The sequence below is a fragment of the Trachypithecus francoisi genome, unplaced genomic scaffold, assembly GCF_009764315.1.
Source record: "Trachypithecus francoisi isolate TF-2019V2 unplaced genomic scaffold, Tfra_2.0 Lachesis_group5, whole genome shotgun sequence".
NCBI lineage: Eukaryota > Metazoa > Chordata > Mammalia > Primates > Cercopithecidae > Trachypithecus > Trachypithecus francoisi.
The window spans coordinates 72156343-72183819 of record NW_022681470.1 but is presented as its reverse complement, the minus strand read 5'-3'; the positions used below and the strand labels follow the sequence as shown (position 1 = coordinate 72183819).

Here is a 27477-nt window from a genome sequence, read left to right as displayed (position 1 = left end):
TGCATTCCAGTATGCATAGAAGTAGGGGGTATGGAGCTTCTATGTTCCACAGCTTCCCCCAGCATACTACCCTCCCACCACCAGTATTCCCCAACCCAGAAGCTCTCTGAACTCCATTGTTTAGGGGATTTTATGGAGCTTTCATTAAGTAGGCCTGACTGATTAAATAATTGGCCATTGGTGATTAAACTCAACCTCTGGCCATTCTTCCCTCCCCAGAGTCCTGGGAGTGAAGCTGAAGATTCCAATCTGCTAATCACATGGTTGGTTTCTCTGGCTATTAGCCCCCATCTTGAAGTTATCTAGCAGCCCACCAGTAGTCACCTCATTAGCATAAACTCAGGCATGGTTGAAAGGGGCTTGTTATGAATAACAGAAGACATTCCCATCACTCAGAAAAGCCCAAGGATTCTAGGAGCTCTGGGCCAAGAACCGGAGTCAAAGACCAAATATATTTTTGTATTATGCCACATTTTTCACTGGTCTTCTACTTCAGCTTCTACCTTCTGAATGGCAGCCAGCATCACATCATGCTTGTCTTTGGCTTAAATCTTTCAGTGGCTGCCTACCGAATTTAGAATGTTACCATGACCTATAGAGTCCTACATGATCTTGCTGCCTCTTATCTCGCTAACCTCACTTCTTTCCCCTTCTCTCCTTCCTGCAGTCCCCCAGGCACTGCCTCATCTGTATTCCTTGAACATGCCAAAAATCTGTCCCACCCAAATCTTTGCCATTGTTGTGCCCTTTGCCTTCATTAATCTTTCCACTTTTCTTTACATAGCTAATTTATTTTCATCATTCAGGGTTCAGCTTAAATGTCACCTCCTCAGAGAGTTCTTGAATGAGCCTCTTTAGAACACCTCCCACTCCCTGCTCTGGCTCCATCATCTATTCTCTATCATGAGTTTCTTTTGCTACATTTATAGCAATCATTCATGGTCTTGTTTTTAATGTACTGATTGATCATTGGTCTCTTCAATCCCAATTTTTCTAGTCTTGCTGAATTCAAGAAGAAACAAACAAACAAACAAAAAATGGGGGCGAGGGGGAGAAAGGAACAACTGAAATGAAGCTTCCTAAAATAATACAACATATAAAATCTTGGCCATATTTTTACTCCTTTCTCACAAAAACAAAAAAATATCAACTAGCACTGTCTATGAGTTACAAGCCTGCTGCCTAAATATTCACTTCACTTTCAATATTTTGACTCTTGTCTCTTCATTCTATTAGTCACCAAGGCCTGTTGATTCTTGTATCCAATTATTCCAACATTTTGTGCTTACTCCTGTCCTTCCACACCAACTCCAATCATCCCAGTCAATACATCCCTCCTTCCCTGTGTCACTGCAATGCCTCCTAACTGCTCTCTCAGACAAGCTGTCAGTATTGGCTAATCCTCTTCCTTACAAATGCCTCTTGTCACTTTTAAACTTTGACTTCACTTTTATTAAAAATTCAGGTTCTATCTTATTACAGTAGATCCTCAAACATGGGATTGTTTTCAATGCATTTTTTCCATCTAAAGCAGTCAATATTATTTCCCACTAAAGCAGTCAATATTATTTCCCACTACTTCTTTAAACAAGTCTTCTTTAAACAATTTCTTTAAACAAGTCTACTCCAACACTTGCCTTTCTATCCCCAAAATAAATCCAGCTCACTCCTCTTCTTGGATTTTTGCTTAGTCATGCCACAGACTGTGAGGCTTTCTCCCCTTCCTCAGTCTAAATCAAAACATCTTCGGGCAGGCCCGGTGGCTCACGCCTGTAATCCCAGCACTTTGGGAGGCCGAGGTGGGTAGATCACGAGGTCAGGAGATCGAGACCATCCTGGCTAACATGGTGAAACCCTGTCTCTACTAAAAATACAAAAAATTAGCCAGGCGTGGTGGCGGGCGCCTGTAGTCCCAGCTACTCGGGAGGCTGAGGCAGAAGAATGGTGTGAACTGGGGAGGCAGAGCTTGCAGTGAGCCGAGATCGCGCCACTGCACTCCAGTCTGGGAGACACAGCGAGACTTCGTCTCAAAAAAATAAAAGAAACATTTTCTTCAAGGCACAGTTCAAATCCAACTTCCCCACTTAAGACTTTCAGTTCCATCCCATGTGTTCTTCCCTTTTTCTCATTTGTCATAGCACTGAAACCCCTGTTCTATGTTACATTTGATTATCCAAGACTTATTTTTGTTATTCTGCAGTCATTTCATATGTGTAAATGTTGTCTCCCAAATGAGACTGCAAGCAGGGACTACGTCCTTACTTCCTTTGTAATCCTGGCAGCAGGAGAAGTAGCACAGATCCAGCAGGAGCTTCTTACCTTGACTTACAGATTAAAATGATTCTGACGATGACTCCCGTCAACTCCAAGCAGCCATTCTAGATAACTGGCAATAGCCAAACAGAGTGCACTGTCTCTTACCCCTGGTCTTTTCCACATGAGCTCCCTATGTCTGCAAGCCTCCCTTTCCAACTTTCTTCACCTGGCAAATTCCTAATTCTATCCAGTCAACTGGGACAATGCCTACTAAGAAAAAGGAACCATCCCTCGCCTCTTTCTAACTCACCTACCCACCCAATATCTGTGTAAAGTGCTGCATCAATACATTCCCATTAAATGCTCTTAACTCACAACTCCTGGCACACTGTATTGTAAATGTGTATTTATCCACACTTCTCCCTGACTGATCTATGTACAACTTAAAGCCAAGGAATTTATTTTTTATCTTTATAGCAACAGAGCAATAGTGTTTTATTATTTGTTGAATTAATATATAGACAAACAAACTGGAAATGAAATATGTTGAAAGGGCTAATAACTTAGCCTCATAGGTATCAATATGGTGTTATGTAATTTCCAGTAAGTCATAGTTCAGACCATATAGAATGCCTATTTGTTTTTAGTTTCAAAAATAATTATTATGCACCCAATATGTATCAGGCATTTGGAGATACAGGCAAGATCCAAATGATAAAAAATCCCTAACTTCATAGAGCTTGCATTTTACTAGGAAAAATCGGCAAGGGACTATGGCTTTTGCTCTGACTGAGTTGGAAACCACAGAAGAGTTCTGAGCAGAAGGTTGCTGCAACGCTGCTGGCATGCGATGATGCTGCTTTAGACAAAAATGGTGGCAACTTGAACGCTGAGCAGTGGTTAAAGCATGAATCTAATATAAAGGCAAAGCCAACAGGACTGGTATATGGAATGGAAGTGGCATATGAGAGAAAAGGAATGGTCAAGAATGGATTTCAGTCTGTACAACTATGGAATAGACTTTGTGAAGAATTGGAAGGGTATAACTTTGGAAAGGGTGTTTAGATATATGAAGAGATATTCTAAAATTTGGTCTTAAATTTTAATATTTTATTTTGTATTATACCCCTTGGGCATATTTCCAAGGAATAGTGAGGATTATGTTTGCTTCTTAGAAAAATTGATGAAATTGAACAGAAAATCCTTGGACAACTGTGGCCAGCTCAGCTCCGTGAAGCACTGCCTGTACCAGGAACCCTCTAAAAGCCACTGTAATTTATTTTTCAAAACTCTCCCAACTTCTAATGTCATTTTAAAATGTCTTATGCAATGCAGCTATTACTAAAAGTCATAATTTCTATGATTGCTAAAAATCACTTCAAAGCTCACACAGTTATTATCATTAGCAACATTATTAATTATACTTTGAATTTTATGGAATAATGACTTTGATGTCAAATGCACTTAGGAAAGAGGACAAATTTTTTCTCTTGCCCTAGACCACCATAACCTAGTCCAAGATTAGAGGACATGGTGTTGACCACAAGAGTAAAAGACCATGCAGTAAAAAGTCCTCATATGGGTCACCCAGAATGATTTAATCCACTGAAGACTAAAGCCTGAGATAGAAGAGTAGGATATCTGGGCTGTCAGGCAGCTACCTAAAGAGCCTAAATGATCAGCTACTGTGCTTAATGGCTATAATTTGGAGTAAGGCTGGTAATAATGGTTTATATTTTTTCATGTGTTGAAGTGTATGTCTGCAAAACTTACTGTATTTGGGGCTTCAAAAAATGAGACTGTTTATAAACATACAGGCCAACAGTAAGTCTGTATAATGACTGAGTCTCCTGCAAAATAATTTAGTGGTGGTCATGATGAGTTATAACTTAGACTTTTGAATTTTCATTGGCAGAAACAAACCATTCTCACTCAGTCTGTGAGCTTTTATTCTTCTAGACTCTAAGTAGTTTACACAATAAATAGTTATTTCCATAGTAGAAATGGCCAAGATGTCTAAGCCCCAAACTTAACCTGTTATTATGGTTAGAAATCAAGGTTGCCATTCTTCCAGATTTTCACAGCCACACAACTTTTGACCTAGCTGATGGAAATGTAAGAGTAAACATAGTTTCTTGACCTCTCAAAAAAGGCAAAAAATCAGCATGCTAAAGTATGTATTTTGCTGGCATGTGATCCAGTGCAAAGAGGCACTACAGTGGATTCATATAACGACAGAACAGTACAAATACCTGTAAAAGAAAAACTTTTAAAGTGAGAGTTCATTCATAAATTTTCCATGTTCTCCTGTTTAGTACTTTGATATAATCTGCTGACATGAAAACATCATACATGTCACAATTTATGAATGACATCACAAAAATAAGATTGAAACTTTCAGGACTTCAAGTTATCCCAAAGGTATGTGGAAAGAAAGAACTCCCTTTTTTAAATATATTTTCTCACACCTGAAATTCCTTCATAACTATGATGAGTCCATTTCCTTCTCTTTCTTAAAAAATACACTTTAAATGCATCTCTTTCCATTAGCAGGCGGCTTTTCTCATTCTCACAGAATGACAAACATGGCTTTCACTATGGGGTCTGTGTTTAGGTTTCCTGAATAGCTTTTGGGCACTGAATGACAAACTAGCAGAGAGGACATCTACATGTACCCATTCTGCTACTTTAGAAGATACCAAGCATACGTGTGGGTGAGTTGAAAAAAGAGACCGCGTTCCATTATGCAACCCTTTCAACATTATAACAAACAACGCGATTTAAAAAAATCATCAGGGGCCTAAACTTTCATACGTTTTGTAATCCTCACATTTCAGTGTTAAATTTTTATATATTTATGCTACTAGCAAAATATAATGTATAAAAAACAACAAGCCCTGAAGTAATCATCATAAATGACCATATTAACAGGCACAATCTGTTAAAATGTAGAGTTAAAATTTACAAATTTGAAAAGATGATATCATGTAAGAACTTCCATGAAAAGAATGTTAAAATTATATTCAAATCCTTTTCTGCTACACAAAAAATAACAAAAATTCAGGAAAATTAAAAACTAATTGTCTAAAGAAATAATCATTTTAAGTTGTTTCTTGACATTACTACCATTAGTCAAATGACTGAACTGCACGGCTCCTGTTTCACATGTATTTTAAAGTCAACTCAGTATTCTAAAATAGCAACGAATTCATTCCCATTACTCCTTTGTTTAAACCTTTAAACCCCCTTTTCACAATCAATTTACTATAATCTAGTTTTTCTATCTTAAGTAGATCATTTTGACCAACTATGCAAAAAAATCAAACAAATGGATTTTATCTCACAAACTGTACCAAAACAAAAAACAAAAATAAGTTGTCTCCTACCTATGGTTGTAATAACAGTGCCAGCAAAGAAGAAGGAACTTCCCAAATCCCAGTGACTGATTTGATTGGAGGTGTTTCCTAAAGGGATAATCCCTGCATTTATTGCTGCCACTATTTGCTGCAAGTTTAAAAAGAAATTTATCAGTACACATGAATCACACAGCGGCATCAAACAGCATATTTTCCACCCCAGAAATGACTTGACAAAGAGAATCAACTCTAAGGTTTTGCTTTTCCATTTAAAATGTATAATATAGCTTAAAACTTTATACTGAATAATTTAATACCACTTAAGTTATAAGAAACAGACATGTGATATCAAGTGAATTGATTGGCATGAAGGTTATAATATTGTACCAACATGCATTCATATTGTCATCCACTAACATATTTAACTGCTTATTTGAATTAACAACTAAATATAACAATGTTCTCTAGTAAGCACCACAGCATAAAAATAGCAGGTTGCAAACTATAGTTACAATAATATATAATAGCTTCATCAGAAAGTATTTCCAAAGTGCTGCTCATTTCAAATGTTAAATATATGATCCAAGTCTGAGTTGGCTCTAACTGTACCAAGCCTATATCAAAAAGAGCTAAGGATGAAAAGGAAAGGCAACAAGACTTCACTTTCAAGCTTGAGGCAGTCCATGTAGATCTAGACTCTTAGAATTTCTACAGATTTTAGTAAATTCTATGACAATGAGAATCACCAAAGCTCTGTAGATGACAATCTGTCAACAGTATTACATAGAGACCACTAAGATCTATTGCTGAGAATGTTGAGTAGTACTAAGAGAAAGACAGAAAGATGACATTATAATCCCTTCTTCAATCATCACATGTTGGGAGGTGGGGGTTGGAGGAGGAGAAGCACAAAAGGTAAGACAATATGTTAGGAGAAAATGTATAGTAGAAGACAGATTACAGGGGATGATGTTTCTGTTGGAAATATTGCTTTGGAGATCTTTACTACTTAATTTTCAAATTATGGAATTGGAAGAAACAACATTTGATAAGGAAATTAAAGGCCAAGAGAAGAAAAGTGGTTGGTTTAAGGTTACATAGTTTGCTGGCAAATGGATAAGTACACTCTGAAAATGGGGTATGACTCGAGGAAGTCACTGGCATATGGAAAAGAACAGGTAACCCATAGCTGAAATGTAATATAAAATCTCATTTCAGAACTGTTATGAAACATGTCTGATGTCTTCATCTATGAATTAAAAAGTCAATAGTTCCGTGTAAAATTAATTAAATTGCATTGCTTTTATTTACTTTAGCAGTGATATATGATCTTTGTTAAAAAAAAAAAAATAGGAAATACAAAAAGGCATAAAGAGGATAATAAAAACTATCCATAATTGCAGAATCCAGAGATAACCACTTTTAATGTATTATATTATCTACCCCTGGTAGTTTTATATCCTCTTTTACATAGTTGTATTTTCTACTCTTAGTTAATACTATTCCACATGCAGGTTTTTTTGTCATTACCAAATTTATTTAATCATTGCCCAAGATGTAGATATATATGTTGTTCTAAAATTTGAATTAATATAAAATGTGCTGTTGTGAACATATTTATGTATAAATATTTTCCTATTTCTGAACATTTCCCCAGGAGAGATTGCTAGGAATAAACTTGCCACGTTAAAGATTACGAGTGTTTTCGGTGTGGCGCGGTGGCTCACGCCTGTAATCCCAGCACTTTGGGAGGCCAAGGCGGGCAGATCACGAGGTCAAGAGATCGAGACCATCCTGGCTAACACGGTGAAACTCCGTCTCTACTGAAAATACAAAACAAATTAGCCGGGCTTGGTGGCGGGCGCCTGTAGTCCCAGCTACTCGGGAGGCTGAGGCAGGAGAATGGCGTGAACCCGGGAGGTTGAGATTGCAGTGAGCCGAGTTCACGGCGCTGCACTCCAGCCTGAGCGACAGAGCGAGACTCCGTCGTCAAAAAGCAAAAACAAAAACAAAAGCAAAACAAAACAAAAAGATTATAAATGTTTTAAAGCATTTGATGTGTAGTAGCAAATAGCTATCTTAGAAGGTTGTTTCAATTTACAACTGCCCCCCCCAACAATTTAGGAATGCTTAGCAATTTTTCTAACATTAATGACATTTATCTTTAATGAAATGATAAAATATATTTCTACTTATATAACCCTTATCATGAATAATACTGAACATGAATTATTCCTTTATCTAATATTAAATGCACACAAGTATATACCTATACACACATATGCACAACACACAGTGAAGCTTGAGTTAGCTAATTCTGTTCATCTGACTCTGTGTTGTAACTATAATATCAGATAAGGAAGGTCTCCCTTCATTATCTTTCTTTTAAATGTTTTTGTAGTTATTGCTCTGTTATTCCTGTATAAACTTTAGAATTTAAATCTTATAAAAATTTTTATTTTCATAGATTTAACATATTTCCATTGAAATTTGTTATTTAACATATTTCCAGTGAAATTTTAATGGAAATATGCTAAATACTTCACATACGTTAAATGTTTGAAAATAGATGAAATCTATAAATTAAAAAGTAAACACTATTATAATACTCAAACTTCATACCAAGGAAGATGGTATGAATCTCTATTTATTGAGTCCCCTATACTATACTGATTATATATTCCACATAGATCCATAAGGTTAGTCCCAAATATTTCACTTTTTCCACTTTGAATTATAATTGGTTATTGCTGTTGTATATATACATAAATATATATTGCCAATCCTCTGCACCAGCAATTCTCAAAGTTTTTATCTTAAAATAGTTTACAGTCTCAAAAATTAATGAAGATGTCAAAGAGCTTCTGTCTGTGTCGGTTATAACTATTCATATTTCCTGTATTGGTTTGAATTTCTGGTTTTTAAAATGTTCATGTAAAAATATCAAGAAAGTCAACCTAAGTGATCTATTTCTACAATAAATAATTATGTCTTCTAAAACAAAATACATAGTGAGAAGAGATGCAGTTTTACAATTTTATAAATCTCTTTTAATATCTGGCTTAATAGAAAGATGTATTTTAACATATTTCTGCTTTCAATCTGTTGGAATAGCACATCACATAGCCGCTGGCAGACTTCATTGTAAACTCAGAAAGTGAGAAACATTATGATGTATTTTTTATATTGAAAAGACAAAAACATATTAGTACTATAGAGAAAATATCTTTGGCCAAGTGTGGTGGTTCCTGCCTTTAATCCCAGCACTTTGGGAGAATGAGGCAGGTGAATTACTTGAGCTCAGGAGTTGGAGACTAGCCCGGGCAATACAGTGAAACCCCATCTCTACAAGAAATACAAAAATTAGCAGGTCCTGGTGGCATAGCTACTAGGGAGGCTGAGGTAGGAGAATCATTTGAGCCTGGGAGGTCAAGGGGACAGTGAGCTGTGATCATGTCACAGCTCTCTAGCCTGGGTGACAGAACAAAACCCTGTCTCAAAAAGTAAATAAAATAACTTTGATCTTAACAAACCTCTGAGGGGGCCTTGAGGACCACATTTTGAAAACAACTGTTCTATACTGAACTTGTTATTTTTGTTTGTTTGTTTGATTTCGGTTTTTACCTGGAAAACCAAAGTAAGCAAACTTATCACTTAGAAATAATCGTATTTTATCTCCACATCTTTCAATAGCTATGTATCATTGATTTGCATCTCTTATTGGACTGAACAGTCTTTCCAGAGCTAAGTTAAATAAGAATAATGACAGCAGATTCTTTATTTTTGTCACATAAAATCATCAATGGTTTGTTTAATCATTAAATATATTAGCCGTTGGCAAGAAAATGGCATTTAATTAAATAAAATATGACAACAAGCAAATAAAAAAGACATAAAACTTTAAAAAACTAAAAAAGAATTTGGAAAATATTTTAAGATAGCAATAAACGTATAGGAGATGGAACAGAGGTAATAAGTGAAGAAATATAAAATGGTTCCATTTTAGCATAAATCAAATAAAGTTATTAGTTCATATACTCTAATCTAGTGAATTCGTAGGTTATGTAGCTTAAAAATACATATCAAGGCTTCATAAATCTGAAATAGTTGCTTGTGATAATCATGCTATTATCTAGTTACTCTGGAGGGAATGGCTTCACAGTTAATACACATGGAAATGCCACAGATTCACATGCACAAAAACAATTAGGCACAGGAACAAGGGCGTGTAGGCTTGTAACTCTCAGGAAGAACTAAACATTTCCAGTAAATATCAGGGAAGGGGAATTTAGACAGATTATAATTGAATCAAAAGTATATTTTTAGATTTTACGTACATTTCTTCAACACATTCATTTATTCAAAAATATTTAGCAGTTGTAAATGGTACTAAGTGATGGGGAAGCAACAGAAAAGAAGAAACATGCATGGTGTTGTAGATGAGAAAAGATAAGGTAAGCCTTCAGACTCCACCCCCATTAGTTAAAATTATTTTATTAACTATAGCAATTGATTTAATATAGTCTTCATAACCAGCACTATGATTTTAGCTTATTCTTTTTCTCATCAATAATGAATTACAACATCACCCAGACACTTGGATAAAGTCCACAAATTATTAAAATTCAAAAGAAGCAAATGCAGACCTATAATCAGAAACAGTAGTGTCTGGCAACATGTGGGTTGTAAATAATTATCACAAGAGCTGTAATTATTGAAACAGAGGTTTGAGATAGAGCTAAGGGTATGTCAAATCACTATGAGAATGAGTCTACCATGAGGTCTTTTCTCTAGAATATTCTTGTAAGTCTATTTTGTATTTTTGTGTGCGATGTCTTGGTCAACATCCACAGGAAATTGGATGTTCTTTCCCACTCACTGATGTAGAGCTAAGAATCTCTGAAATTTCAACATCAGTTCAGATCATCAGAGTACTTTTCCAATGCCTTCATGAGAACTGTTTCTGGGTGTGCCACATTATGTGGCTAGAGTAACATAATCACCAAATAGATAATAAAATTTCACTTTTTCATTAAAAGCAACTTTTCTGTACAATCAAGTCATGTTGACGACTTATGAATAAGTTGAATAGTTTAGGTTAAGATAAGCGAAGGTGGAATCCTACGTATTTCATCCTAATACATGATTACCTGAAGTGCTAATTAATAAGAAAGGGCTTCCAAACTTAAAACCTGCCATAGAAACAGTAAAAGATAATCTTCACTGGATTCACATTTAATTTTGCTCCTCAGTTTATAGACAAGCATAGGATGTACACTAAGGAAAATTAGTTAAATACATGGTTCCACCTAAGAGTGTAGCATTAAACTTAAGAAATAGAGCTCTAGGAGGCTTATACTCATACACATGATAAAGATAATTAGGGAAAATCTTGGTTTCCATGACAATGGTGGCTTTAGAATCAAAGTTCACAGAGTTCTACTGTGAATTTGTGGATTCTTGAATTGTAAATGCTGATGTCGCAATGCCATCTGGCATTTTGGAACTTTATTCAGCTTTAACACCAAACAATGATAAGACACACTTATTTGTAAGTATATGGGACTAGTACAGACTTGGCATTCAAGGAAGTGACTGACAATCATGAAAATGTTTCTGTCAGTCCAATTCCAAGGAACAGCTTTTCGTGTGCTATAAAGTACTAGAATGGCCACGTTTTCATTAAAGAAAAAGATATGAGGAATTTAGCAATTTTGGAAAAGCCTGAAGAATGTATTGCTTTCAGAGTAGGCTATATTGTGGATCTTAAAATACAAATAGCACCAGAAGTTCTGATTTTACTTAATTTTCCTACACAGAGATGTTTATGTTCATCAGAACAACACAGAATGTTTTGAAAAAATTCCTCCTCTGTTACATCATAATCAGGATTCCATTAAAATATGCTGTCACACCTATCATCCTGAAAGTAGAATCACAGTAATAATTTGAACACTTTTAAGTGATAAAAAAATTCTGAACTGCAAGTACAAGGGATTAACACCTAATTAGTTTATACCAATGATGTATGTATAACTGGTTCGATGCCAACTTATTTCAACTGGATATTTAAGATTGTTTCCACTTTTTCTCCTTTTTTAAAAAGACATAGTTTCCAATAAATTGTACAATGACAAAATCGGCTTATAGTTATATGAACATATATACAGTTACACAGCTCCTCAAACAGTAACAAGTACTGTCTTGCCAAATTTCTGGTAGTTAACAATTATAGATCTTTATTTGTGACCCTTTCTTTGGGTGGGAAACGAGTTTCCACCCTGAAAAGAAATGAGTCTTTAGGGAAGGAATCCAATCACACATCCACAACACTGCATCTGACCACTTCAACCCATGTAAGCAAGATTATTTTTAAAAACTTGAAGAATGTGGGATGAGGAAAGTAAAATAATAAATGATGCTCTCATTGCCAAAAGACTTTGTGGGAAGATAATGGTAGGTATCATTAAGACTTATGGTTGCACCACAAAAATAATCATCACCCATCAATAATACACAGTCATGTGTGAGTATTGTTGCCAAAGTCTACAGGATCCTCATGCATCTCATTCTTAACCTCTGACTATGTGTCAACATTATGATTACCTTATTCCAGATGATGTGAACTGTTTTGAATGGTCCTGCTATTAAAACTAGAGAGTATCTCAACATGGCCCTTACTCTCACAGGCTCAGAATTTCACAGACAACACTGGTGGAGCCTAGGCAACCTTGACTGGCATGTCTGAAACAACCACACTGGATTATCCATTTTCTAAGTATGTTTAAAATATACTGGACATATATGTCTGGAATGTTATGTTATTTATGGACATGATTTACACAAGACACTCCTCCTCTAACATCAGTAACATGTGGCAGTCTTAATGATTGGGCTGCTTCTTGGACCATTTTACACATCAAATTAGGTTCCACTAAGGGGCAGCAGGATACCAGACCCATCTTCTTTACCTCTTTGTCCTTTCATGATATTCTGGAAACTAAAGTATGTCATTGGGTTCCTTGCGTGAAATAATATTCCTGTCAAGTGCCACTAGGACCCTTAATAATCGCACAAGAGAGCAAACAACTTCTTGAAAACCACACTACACTAGCATATTGCTCTTCAAGAATATTCCATGAGCAGTTCTCAGTTAATGCTAACACTAGGCTGAAGCATATAAAATTGCCAATATCTGAGCATTTGGTGCATGCAAAATGGCAATTAAATATGAGCATGCAAAAGAATAGTACTTGTGTTTTGATCAAAAGTTTGTAATGACTTACTAAATTTCACTGCAGTGTGATATTTATTAGTGCAGAATTAACGCTAATTTCCATGAACAGGAAGGACATTGTTACTAGCAAATCAATCGATTAGGCTCTCTTTACAGTTCTACAGTGAAGGATACATATTTATTAAAGGAAAACCCTTTATTACTTAGAATGTCATTCTGAGAAAACATAGACTGATTGTTGAATCCTTATTGGAAATTCAAGTTGTATTCCATTTTTGCACACATCTGAGAAATCCAGAGATACTATTTAGCATTTAAGATAATTAAAATTTATAGAAGTTAATTCATACATCCACGATTTGATATCAAATTTTGTGACTCATTACATGAAATTAGTTTTTCCGAAATTCTGTAGTAATATGGACATAGTACTTGGTTTATTTTTTTCTAGGAAAAATACGGGCATCTGCCTAAATATAAAATGCAGAAATCACAAAGCTATATTCCACAATTAAATGAAATGTTATAGACTATTGACATATATTAGATTTTCAAAACCTAGCATCAATAATCTTTTTTCTTTTATAAAAATACATTTATGATTTCATATGGAGAAAAAAGATGGAGTAGTACTTTGCATATTTTATACAAAACATAGGGGTTAAATCATACTATATTTAGGGACTGATAAGCATATTTTCAAGGTTCCCCCCCAGTATATTTTGTAAGGAAGATTTTGTAAGAAACAATACGCCATAATGATTTTAATCCATTGTTTTTGTTGGAAAAATTATGAGTCAAAATATATTTATTTCACAAAGATTTTTTTAAAATAAAATTTAATTCTTATTACTTAAAAGGGATATTTTCCACAGAAAGCAGTTTCTGCACACCAGACTTTAAGGAAGCACATCTAAAAGTAAATATCTTGCTTACCTTCTCATATATTTCCTTCTATTTGGGGATTATGCAACTGAGTGTCAAAGCTATTTTTAAACAGACTAATGAAGTGTACAGCTTTTCTCTTGCTCTTTTGAAAGTGTAAATTTATTTTCTATTAGTAGAAACAAAAACTTAAAATCCAAAGCAGGGAACAACAGATTCGAGAGCGGATATCACTGAAGGGCCAGAAACCATGAAGCATACTGCTGGGTATTTGGGTTGTCTTTCCTGATCATATCCATTTAGGGAGATTTTTTTAATCATAAAAGTAATATACATATTATCGGACTTTTGGAAAAATAATACTAAAGTAAAAAATCAGTCACCGTTCCTAAAACAGTATTTTGCAGCATGCATATATTCATGTTTTAATAGTTGTAACAATAAATCTGCTGAAAACTCTTTTCATATAACAAGCATATTCCAAGGCATTTTGTAGTCTTCAGAGCTATCATTTTTAAGGACTGCAATATCTCACCGAGTAGCTACATTTAACATAGTTTACATAACTATTCCTCTATTATTGAGTAAACCTGTCTAATGTCTAAGGGCAAGTAACCATTAGCTGACTTGTTACAGAGAAGATTTATGTATCAGGCAAGGGCTGAACTGGAAACACTGAAATTCTTTCTTCTTTGAGTCTCAGTGAAATGAGCACAGGGGTGTATAGGAAAAAACATCATGATGCAACTCTAAAGGAGCCAGACTACATATGTGAACACTGAAGCGGCATTTCCCTGGTGTGCATTTTTCCGTGACTCTTCCTAGATTCCATATTATTGTATGGAATAATATTTTATGGGACTATTAATCTTTGTCTATCTTTCCAGCCACCTTATACCCCATCTCAGCATGAGTGGAAGAAAAAGATTAATAATAATAATAATAAAGGAAAGCATGAAAAGAGAAGGAGGTAGAAGTCAGAAAGAAACCAAAAGGCAAGGAGAGAGGAAAAAGATCAAGGTTGTTTAGTTAGTAAGAAAGACACAGTTCTAGGAGAGTAAGATATTTATCAAGGCAGTTCCTTTAAAAGAGGTTGTCTTTAAAATAGGATTTGAGTAGGCAGGAGACTGAGATCAGGGAGACAGTACCTGAGACAATATTTTTGTACCATGTTGCCCATGTTACACTAACCAACATTTATTTACACACTACTTTCTTAAGGCCTAAATTTCTAAACTGATGAGAAGAAAAAGGCTAAAATGTGAAAAAGGATGTTTTTCTCTGTCAATTACACACATCCATAGGGTTCCTAAATTTGGAAAATCCGTTTGTTTTTTTCCAATAGAATGTCACTAATCTCTGCTCATTTGATTTCCAGTGCATTTAAGCCTATAGTTCCATAATGGATACAAGTTTAAACAAAAAGAAAGTGTTTTATACCTATATAAAGGTAATCACAGGGGAAATAGTTGTGAAAATTATTCAAGTTTCCACAGAAAGGCAATATTTTTATGTAAGTTTGAAAAACAAAAGGATTTTTTCCTGTTCTTCCAGAATCATAGTGAGAATTGAAACTAAAAACCATAGTAAGTAAAATATCATAGTGAGGATTGAAAATCTCAAGCTCTGTACACACTACACACACACACACACACACCCCTGACAAAGTAACCAGTTAACACAATTTGTATTTTAATAAATCAAACTTCCTACAACCCAAATTAGTCGTGAGTAAAGGCACTATACTAAGACATTCCAATAATATCCTGATAGACAGATCCTGTTTCAGGCCCCATAAAATGTGTATTTCTCACTTTGAGTGAGTTGACTCATTGCCATTAATAAGCCTACAAGAAATTTCTGTGCTTTTAGGCTCCAGGTAAAACTTCTTAATATACTGCAGAGGAAGTTTATTAATGACTTGCTAACATTATGCAGAGAAAAGGAAGTCTTGCAAAATTGTTTAATATGTTTGTATTTCTTGGCTCAATGTCACAAAACCAAGACAGCAAAAATAATATATAACTTCCCAAAACATAGTGATTCATACTCATTCTGTCTTAGCTTCTTAGCTTTTTCCAAGGTTCCCCCGCCTTTCTCAATTACACACCCATACACTCACCAGTTATGGTAAATACTGAATTGGTTGAAATCCATTTTGAGAAACAAGAACCTGATAGAATTTCTTGCCTTTTTTGAGCCAACTGGAATAATGGAGCTACCCTTTGACATCTGTCCAGTAGTTATTACACAAAAATGCAATTAAACCCTTCCCTCAGGCACTTCTTTGGCTGGCATGAATGTGTCACACCACAACCATCGGTGCTGGAAACGAACTTGGCACCTTTCCTTGTGTTTTCTACATTAGTCACACACGTATGCTGTATTGTTCATCTTCATTCACACTAGGATACTAATCTCAACAATGCTTCAGAGCATAGCACCCTATGAAAGGGAAGATGCTTCAAAATTCTCATAAGCATGAGGCTGGTGAGTCTTCTCTCCACTTCATCTGTCTCCTAACTCCCACAGTCCAAGATATGTTTATGTTGGTAAAACACGCAGAAAACTTTTAAACCAAGCAGGGAAAGGGAAAAGTAAAAAGTCACAAAAAAGCGACATGCAGTCTCTCGAGGATTCAGAAGAGGCATGGAGGGGAAAGGTTATGGGCATTAGGCGATGACTAAATACACTTGAACCTCACTCACACTTTCATTTTTAATCACTTGCTGTATGTCTGTTGGGGCTGTACATCTGTTAGAATTACATGCCTGTAGTCCCAGAATTTTGGGAGGCCAAGTTGGGCAGATCACTTGAGGTCAGGAGTTCAAGACCAGCCTGGTCAACATGGGAAAACCCCATCTTTACTAAAAATACAAAAATTATCTGGGCGTGATGGTGCACATCTGTAATTCCAGCTAATAAGAAGGCTGAGGCATAAGAATCGCTTGAACCTGGGAGGAGGAGGTTGCAGTGAGCCGAGATCATGCCATTGCACTCCGGCCTGGCAACAGAACAAGACTTTGTCTCAAAAAATAAAAATAAATAATATCTGTTGGGTGTCCTCCAGACAGCTACTTCTCTTTAAGCTAACTATTTGAAACAGCAGTGCAAGACCTGAGGGGCTTCACCAGAACCTTGTGAGCATTATGCATATAGTGTTACTTAAGAGGGATCAGATACACACTTATCTTTCACAAAAGCTGAGGCAGAAAGAGGCTAAGTGGGTCACTTGGTCAAAATAAGTAAAATATGCCAAAAGAATAATAAAATAACTTGGCAAGCCAGGTTCAGGTCTTGGGGTTGTATTAATAGTTCAGCTGTATTACAGCTTTGGTTGCCTAGCCTTAGCTATCATTCACAATATTATTTCTGTGTGGAAACACTGAAAGCTCTAAGCAAAAAAATATATATTTATAAATGAATTTTTTAAAGAATGAACTCATAAATGTGAACGTTGGTGAACATTTTATTTTATCTACATGGGTATGATGCATTCTAAATAGTCATCAGGTCTTGCCTTATATGTTTATGTCGCATATGGCCTATGTGTCCAGTATAATGCTAACTACTCAAGAATCATTTGTAGCATATTCTATGCTTACTGATTTTTTAGTAGACATGAAATCACTATCATGAACTGACAGAATATAGTCATCTGTTAAGTGACACGTGACTACACTGTATTCTGTAAGTTTGTGATAGTGAGAAATGTGATAACGAGAAAGGTGCTGTTAAGCAATTTCACCATTTTGTGAACACCATAGAGAGTACTTCCACACACCTAGATGCAATAGCCTACTACACACCTAGGCTATATGGTGTAGCCTATTGCTCCTAAGCTATACATCTGTACAGCATGTTTCTGTACTGAATACTTCAGGCAACTGTAAGACAATGGTAAGTATTTATGTATCTAAGCGTATGGAAACATATGATAGATACAGTAAAAATAGGGTATAAAAGTAAAAAACGGTACACTTACATGACTGGAGCTTGCGGGACAGGAAGTTGTTCTGGGTGAGCCAATGAGTGAGTGGTGAGTGAATGTGAAGGCCTAGGACATCATTGTACACTTAGGGTACACTGAATTTATTTTAAAAATAAAACTAACTTTCTTCAGTAATAAATTGGCCTTAGCTGATTGTAAATTTTTCACTTTATAAACTTTTTAATTTTTGACTCTTGTACTAGCACTTAGCTTAAAACAAAAACACATTGTACAGCTGTATAAACATATTTTTGTTTATATCTTTATTACATAATCTTTTTTAACTATTTAATTTTTTAACTTTTTAAGCACTTTTAAACAAAAACTAAGACACAAACAAATTAGCCTAGGCCTACACAAGGTCAGGATTGTCAATACTACCATCTTCCACCTCTACATCATGTCTCACTGGGTTTATCCCAGGGAACGGAAAGAGAAGACTGAAATATATGTCCAACAAGCAGACTTTCCAAAAGGCTTCTTGAGGGACTGGTGCCTGTCTTGTCCAACTAACAGCATTAACAGGACCCAACATGCTCTAGAAGTCTGGGAACAAAGATGAGCCAAGCAGCATGTGGCAGCTCCAGAGAGAGCAAGAGATTACAAGCCCCTGAAAAAGAAAAGAGTAAATCCCTGTACGTGGTAACTTACACGCACAAGTCCAGAGAATGCACAACTACAAAAAAGATTTGAGGCCCACAGAATCTCTAGGCAGGCTGATTAGGGCTGATTGGTGATCAGGTATTTCCCCACATAAATTCAATCCTTAGAGATTTACAGAGGTGACTCTTTATTTCACATGCATAGGTCCCATCATAAAAGTTACAAAGCATATAAAGAAACAGGGAAACATGGCCCAATTAAAGAACAAACTAAATCTCCACATCCTGATCCTAAAGTAACAGAGGCATATGAATTATCTCATAAAGATTCAAAATAACCATCATAAAGATGTTTAACAAGCTCAGAAAAATAATGTATGAACAAAATAAGAATGTCAACAAGAGACATAAAATATGGACAAGAACCCAACAGAAATTTTGGAGCTGAAGAATACAATAATTTAGTGGGAAAATTTACTAGAGTGGTTCAACAACAGACTTGATCAAGCACAAGAAAAAAAAGAAACAGTGAACTTCAACAAACATCATTTGATAGTATCCAGTTAAAAGAGCAACCAGAAAAAAATAATTTAAAAGGGTAAAGAAAGCCTAGTGACAGAGGATACACCATCAAATGAATGAATATATGCAACAAATAACAGTCACATATAACAGCCCAAAGTTAACATTATATTCAATGGTGGAAAACTGAAGCTTTTCCTTTAAGATCAGGAACAAGACAAGGAGGTCCACTCTCACCATTCATATTCAAATAGTACTGGAAATCCTAGGTAGAGCAACTTCGCAAGAAAAAGAAATAAAATACATCCAAATCAGAAAAGAAGACACGAAATTATCTGTGCTCTCAGATTACATGAAAAGACATGCAGAAAATGTAAGTGCATATTGCTAAGGGAAGGAAGCCAATCTTACCAAGCTACATGCTATAGAATTCCAACTATATGACATTCTGAAAAAGCAAAATTATGGGGACAGGAACAAGACTGTGGTTGTCAGGATTTAAGGGGTTAGGCAGAGCACAGAGTATTTTTAGGGCAGTGAAACTACTCTTTAGGCTATTGTAATAATGGATGCATGTCATTCTATGTTTGTCCAAACCCATAGACTCTACAACACCAAGATTGAGCCTTAATGTAAGCAATTAGGTGATAATGATGACAATGATGTGATAGTGATGTGTCAATGTAAGTTCATGAATTGTAACAAATGTGTAACTCTGATGAAGGATGTTGATAATGGAGAAAGCCATGCATGTGTGGGGGCAGGGAGTGTATGGGAAATCACTGCATTTTCTGTTCAATTTTGCCATGAACCTAAAAGTGCTCTAAAAAATAGTATATTAAACTTAAAAAAAAGTTTGGGATTAGAAAATGTTAAAAAATCTAAAAACAAAAGTAAATATTGAAACCATATGATGCTGTCATAAAGACAGGCATATGGACCAATGGAACAGAATCAAAAATCCAGAAATAAACCTATGCATATATATAATCAAATGATCTTCAACAAGGGTGTCAAGATCACATAATGAGGAAAGGGCAGTCTTTTCAATAAATAGTTTTGAAAAAATTGGATATACACATCAAAAAGAGGGAAATTGGACCCTTAGCTTACACAATATACAAAAATCAACTCAAGATGGGTTAAAGACTTAAACATAAGCTCTAAAACTAGAAGAAAACATAGTGAAAACTCTTCAAGACATTGTTCTAGGCAGAGATTTTATGGCTAAGACCTCCAAAGCGCAGGCAACAAAAACAAAAATAGACAAATGGGACTATATTAAACTGAAAAGCTTCTGCACAGCAAAAGAAATAATCAACAAAGTGAAGAAGCAACCTGTTGAATGACAGAAAATATTTACAAACTATTCATCCAACAAGGGACTCATATCCAGAAGGTTCAAGAAACTCAACCCAACAAACACTAAATAATCCCATTAAAAAATAGGCAAAAGACATAAATAGACATTTCTCAAAAGAAGACATACAAATGGCCAACAGGTATACAAAAAATGCTCAACATCACTACTCATCAGAGAAATGAAAATTAAAACCACAATGAGACATCATCTTACAGAGTTAGAATGGCTATTATTAAAAAGATAAAAAATAACAGATGTTGGCAAGAATATAGCAAAAAGGGAACTCGTATACACTGCTGGTGGAAATGTAACTCAGTACAGCCACTATAGAAAACAGGATAGAGATTCTCAAAAAGCTAAATAGAACTACCATACAATCCAGTCCAGTACTGGGTATTTACTCAAAAGAAAAGGAATCAATATATCAAAGGGACATATTGTACTGTACTCCCATGTTTATTGCAGCACAATTTTAAATAGCAAAAATATGGAATCAACCTAAGTGCCCAACAATAGATGAATGAATAAAGAAGAGGTATGACACACACACACACACACACACACACACACACACACACGGATACTATTCAACCATGAAAAAGAATTAAATCATGTCATTTGTAGCACCATGGATAGAACTGGAGATTATTACATTCATTAAAATAAGTCAGGTACAGAAACACAAATCTCACATGCTCTCACTTTTACATGAGAGCTAAAAAAAGTCAATCCCGTGAAGGTAGAGAGTGGAAAGAAAAACACTAGAGACTAGGAAGGGTGTGCGGGTGGCAGAGAGTTGGGAACTACTACAGCAGGGAAAAAGGAAGGGAGGAGAACAAGGGTTAAAAAACTATTGGGTACTATGCTTCATATCTGGGAGATGGGATCAGTAACACCCCAAGCCACAGCATCACACAATATACCCTTGTAACAAATCTGTACGTGTACTCCCTGCATCTAAAATAAAAATTGAAATAAATTAATTAATAATAATTAAAAATAAAGGAATTGAAAACAGGACCTTCAAGAAACATGTGCATTTCCATGTTTATTGCAGCATTATTCACACTAGCCAAGAGATGGAAATGTCCATCGATGGATGAATGAAGAAAGAAAATGGGGTATAGACATACAATGGAACATGATCCATCCCTAAATAGGAAGGAAACCCTGTTATATGCTACAACATGGATGAAACTTGATAATACTATGCTAAGTAAACCAGTCACATAAGGACAAATACTGTATATTTCCACTTATATGAGGTATCTCTAAAATGGCCAAACTCACAGAAGCAGAAAACACAGTGCTGGTTGCTAGCGGGTGGAGGAAGGGGAAAAAGGGAGACTTGCTGTTCAGTAGGTATAGGGTTTCAGTCATGCAAGAGGAAAAGTTCTACAGAGATCTGCTGTGCAGATAGTCAACAATACTGATGTGCACACAGTCAACAATACTGTATTATACATTTGTAAATTTGTTAACTGGGTAGAGCTCTTCTTATATGTTTTTTCCCACAACTAAAATATTATTAAGTGCCTGATATAAGAGAATAGTTTTAAAAGATGGTACATCCATAAAAAGGCATACTACAAAGCCTCTAAAAAGAGTTCTACAAATCTATATTTAGAGATATGGATAGATGTTCATGATATATTACAAAATGAGATAATCAGGTTATGAAAAAATATGTATAATGAAACACAATTTGTCTACGAAAAAAATTCATAGACCCTTACAATGCTAGGCACATATTAGGAACTCAATAAATATTTGTTTAATTCATAAAATTTTCATTCATTTATCATACAAAATAATTTTTAAAATTCTAAGTTGTCTCACTTCTCTTTACTAACATGTTTTGTATTTATGATCCAATAATTTGTGAAGTTCTTTCCAAAAATCCATTTATAACCTCACTTGGGCATTTTGGTGATGAGATACTTCATAAAGACACCACCTGCTTTTATTTTCCCCAAGATTCAGGAGGATTTTTCCCTAGTACTAAAATTCTGAGATGTTTCACTAATTCATTCAGCAATGCACAGGAGGCAGCAAGCAGGCACTAGCAAGAGAACAGATGATCAATGCAAAACAGTGAGTCACACCTGCAGGGAGTTTGGGGCAAACTGCTGCTCTGTAGGGCAAAGAAGAAGATATATGGATTACCGACTCAAAGAAATGAAAAGTGCTAGAATAGCTAGCTCTGATCCTAGAATAATGATGGTATTTATAAGAGAAAGAAAAAGTAAAAAGGGAACATTAGGAGGAGGAGAGTTTGAAAAACCAGAAGTCATGGATCCAGTGTTTGTTCTATTGCTAACTAGTAATATGCTCTTAGGAAAATGACAAATTGTTCATTTTCTTAGCTCTAAAATGACAGAGTTTGAATAGGCAATATCTGTGGTGGATCTCAGGTTCCAAATTCCATGAGTTTATGCCTTTGACTGTTACATGCAATTAATTCAAAATATATTTTGATACAATTTTGCTGATTCTTTCTTATAATTGCCTGTCTTTCAGATGTAGTCACCATTTATGCTGGTTCTTTGCATTTCCTTTTAGACTCAAAAACAGTCATCCCAGTTTGGCCTATATATAAGATTAGCCTATTTTTTTCCTCTGCTTCAAGAGAAAGGAATCTCAGTATGTTCCTATTAAGAAGGCTTATCTGAAGCAGTTTAATCCTACATCGGGGAAAACGATAGGGAATAAAACAGACACACAGACACACAAGCTGTCTATGGATCAGGAAATAATATCATTGTGAGGTTTTGAATAACAGAGAATAAAGCAGGAGTTATTGTCCTGTCAAAAAATACTTATTTGCATAATAGCACAGTACAGCTGTCCAAGAAAAATATGCCTCAGGAATGATATCATTATTATAAAATAACATCATTTACCATTTTAATTAAGCCAAATTATTTAAAATTACCCTCATGAAATAGATTTTTAGGCCTGCTTAAATCAAGAGCCAAATGTCATTGTCTGATAAAACATCTCCCAGAAATTAAAATTGATGTGAAGCTTTGGAACTCGTTAACCAGAGAGAAAATAGGAAGCCTATATTTATTAAGAATAAAATAATTATACAGTCATTTCTGGTAGGATGTAAGCTGTAACATGCCCAGTAATATCAATCTTGTGGAAGATTTTTAATAAAAAATAAATTTTAGAGGTGAAATATACATCTTTTATCTCAAAACAGATGTTCGAATTTGTTTTGAGAAAACAGAAATAAAGAGCTCTGCCACACAGAGCCCATGCATAAGAATCATCTAGTATCATCTATGCTCATGAAAATTTATTTTGCTCTTGAGGAATCTCAGACACATTAAATTCAATACCTAGTACCTTCAGAATCCTTAACCAGCCATCTCCTTTCTCCCTATATCGTCCCAGAAGTACACACATTACCTGTCTCATCACCCTAAGCACCTCTTTCTGAAAAGTTCTCTCCTCTCCTACTATCCCAAAACCTGTGTGTTCCCTCTTGGTCCTCATTCTTGAAAATTCTTCATCAAACCAACTTTCCTGAACATTTCTCCAATTAATCTTTCTAAAGGTATTTGATCTAATCCCTCTAACAGGCCACTGCATGACAGTCACATGTTTCTTACATGGGAATATGTTCTGAAAAATGCATCCTTAAGCAATTTCATCCTCGTGTGAACTTCATAGAGTGTACTTCCACAGACCTAGATGGCACAGCCTACTACACACCCAGGCTATATGGTAGAGCCTTCTGCTCCTAGGCTACAAAACTGTACAGCATGTTACTGTACTGAATACTGTAGGCAATTGTAACACATGGTAAGTATTGGTGTGTCTAAACATAGAAAAGATTTTTTAAAAAATAGTGCACCTGCTATGCAGCATCTACCATGAATGGAGTTTGCAGGACTGGAAGTTGTTCTGGGAGAATCAGTGAGTGAGGGTGAGTGAATGTGAAGGCCTAGGACATTACTATACACTACTGTAGACTTCATAAACACTATACACCTAGGCTACTAAATCCATTAAAAATAATTTTCTTTCTTCAATAAGAAATTACCCTTAGCTTAATGTAACCTTTTTATTTTACAAGCTTCTAAATTTTTTTAACATTTTGACTCTTTTGTAATAACACTTAGGTTAAAACAAACACATTGTACAGCTGTACAAAAAGATTTTCTTTCCTTATATCCTTATTCTATCAGTTTTTTTGTTCTTATTTTTTACTTTTTAAATCAAACAATTTTAATGAAAACTAAGACACAAACACACATATTAGCCTAGGCCTACACAGGGTTAGGATCATCCATATCACTTTCTTCCACCTTCCCATCTTGTCCCACTGGAAGTTTTTCAGGAATAATAGCATGCATGACGCTGTCATCTCCTATGATAACAGCTTTCTTCTGTAATACCTCCTGAAAGACCTGTCTGAGACACTTCTACAGTTAACTTTTTTATATATTAATATGAGGGATCACAATTACCCTCATTTAATCATTACATATTATATACAGGCATCAAAATATCACCGGTACACCCAAAATATGCACAACTATTATATATCAATTTAAAAACTCAAAAAATATTTAACAAAATAAATAAAATAAAATAATGGAAACAGTATAGTATAGTGAATACATAAACCAGTAACATAGTTGTCTATTGTCATTATCTAGTATTAGGTAGTCCATAATTGTATGTGCAATACTTTAATATGACTAGCAGTACAGTTTGTTTACACCAGCATCACCGCAAACACTTGAGTAATGCATTGGGATATGACATTTTGATGGCTACGTCATAGGCAATAGGAACTCTTAGCTCCATTATAATCATATTGGACCACCATCATGCATGCGGAGTCCATCATTGACCAAGAAGTCATAATGTGGCATGAGACTGTATTTGCCTACCACAATGATGATGCAATTGTCTATTTATTTTGAAATTTTCTATTTGTTCACTTCCCATTGCACCTAAAGCCCAGACCTCTTGTCCTACCATGTCTACCTCCCTCGCCTCATCCCCTACAGCTGTCCTGATCCACCAGTGATGACCCAATCATATCAGACCTTTTATGGGTCTTAGAACACATTAAGTGTGTTCTAGCCTTTGCATGTGCTGCCTTTTCCTTGAACACTTCCCACCTACCCCCCAAAACCTTTACTTGACTGACTTTCCCTCATCCAAACCTTGGCTAAATGTCATGTCATCAGAGAAAACTTTTCTCAACAGGGCCCATCTAAAGAAACCCACCTCCCATCTCCATCTCATTAGGCATTGCTTAGTCTTCAGAAGATTAGCACCTTCTGAAATTATCTTGTTCAAGTAGGTATTTGTTATTTAGTCACCCCTCACTAGCATAGCAGCTCCCTGGGAACAAAACTCTCAGTTTAGTTAAATGTTGATTATATCCCATGCATAGAATGATGCCTTTCATAAAACAGAAACATAGAATGGATAAATGAATGAACATGAATTTTAACTATTTCTTGCTTTATATGTGTAGATCATCACATCAACTATCTTAACTCAGACCTCTATAACAGCTAATATGCTATCTGAGTAAAATAAATGCAAAAATGTTTCTAAGTAGGAATTCAGAAAGATAATTCAAAATAATCAGTATGTGTCCAAATGTCCAAACAAATTCAGATTCACAAAACTATACTGCAAATCAATTATCCTTTTCTTTTATATGAATGATAAATTATTTTGCCCAATAATTACAAGTAACTTTGTCTTACAAAATTTTACTTAGTAACAACTGGGAATAATTGTCTCCCATGTTTTTGTTATGCACTTGATGGCTTGTCGATGGTTTGCGACAAATGAAAAACAGCAGAAGCCTGCCTCACTTTCTGAGAAGCAGGAGTAAATTGAGTGTTCTGAGAAACCATTTCCTAGTACAATAGGAAACATCAGAACTGCAACCAGCAATGTTTAAATTTCTTTATGGACTGTGATGCCATTAACATTGCAAATTGTTTTTAACTAAAAGAGGCAGAGTCACCAAATTAAGCTTTAAAGTAAAGGTTAACAAGACCTCCATCATATTCACTGGCTTCAATGCTTAAGAAATACCTAGGTCCCAGGCATCAGAGATACTACTGTATAAAAAAAAAAAAAAATGCTGCCCACTAAACAAAATTTGTAAGCCTTTCTATGGCTATTTTGAGGAAAATAAGACGTTCCATTTAGTTCCAATGCAAAAAAAAATATATGTGAACTCTAAATTCATCTAATAACTATGCTTCTCCTTTCTCACCTATTTTGGCCTGCCCTGCTTGGAAATCTGTTTAGGCATCCTGACCACACCATTACCCTGTTGGGAACACACATGACACCACAGACCCATGGTGTAGTGACTCCTGGGTTAACAGGACAAAACCTTACTAAGGAATCCCCTCCACATCTAGAAGATAAATAAGGTACCTCTGCCCTCTAGGTTAACCCCAGAATGTCTACATTGACACAAACCTGTGCTTCTTTAATCACAAATCTCAGAATCTGCTTTCCTGGTACTATTCATAGCACAGTGGTGCAGAAACCACACGACGTTCAAAGAAAAAGAAGTTAGTTTTATTGTATTTGTCACTGAAATCAAATGTTTTCAAATCACACTTTATTGCATATAAATATTAGTGACAGGAAAGGAGAATTTTTTTATTTTCCCAATGGAAACATGTCCTGTTTTAGCAATTCTGAGTTCTTGATGAATTCCCTTCTTCCTCTAAGCAAGTGTTAGCGAAATAATGAGAACAGATGCATAACTGTAGAAGAGGAACTTTACAATAGCCAATATGTTGAGACCTTAAAAATGGAAAATTTAAGAATTAAAGACTTTTTTCCTTAAAATGTGCTTCACCTTAATCTATGTGGTCATGTGATGGGGTCTACTGAGCTCCCCCTCCCTTTCCTCTGTCCTAACATGTACTGCTTTACTTATTTCCCTAAGCTTTCCTTCACTGCCACATCACCAAAGAATATATTACACATTATACTTCTACAAGCTCCTGGTAAATTTCATTCCTTAGGTACTTCTAAAAAGAATACAAACTTTTTAACTTAGCAGTCTACAAATATCAGCACTTTCACTCAACATTACTGTAGACTGAGGATACACTAACTAGAACTCTCTTATGTATATATAACAATAAATCCAAAAGAATCCTTAGTTTTCTTATATAAACTCCATTGAATACTATGCAGCCACAAAAAAGAATGAGATCATGTCCTCTTCAGGGACATGGATGAAGCTAGAGGCC

General features: G+C 35.3%; 1 protein-coding gene across 1 annotated transcript in view; it reads right to left on the bottom strand.

The window, feature by feature from the left end:
* Positions 1-27477, bottom strand: part of KCNK2 (potassium two pore domain channel subfamily K member 2) — a 149559-nt gene that overhangs the window by 105674 nt on the left and 16408 nt on the right. The window contains exon 3 of the mRNA XM_033197409.1: positions 5643-5760. Within this exon, the coding sequence (XP_033053300.1) occupies positions 5643-5760 (118 nt within the window). The remainder of the gene's footprint in view (positions 1-5642; positions 5761-27477) is intronic.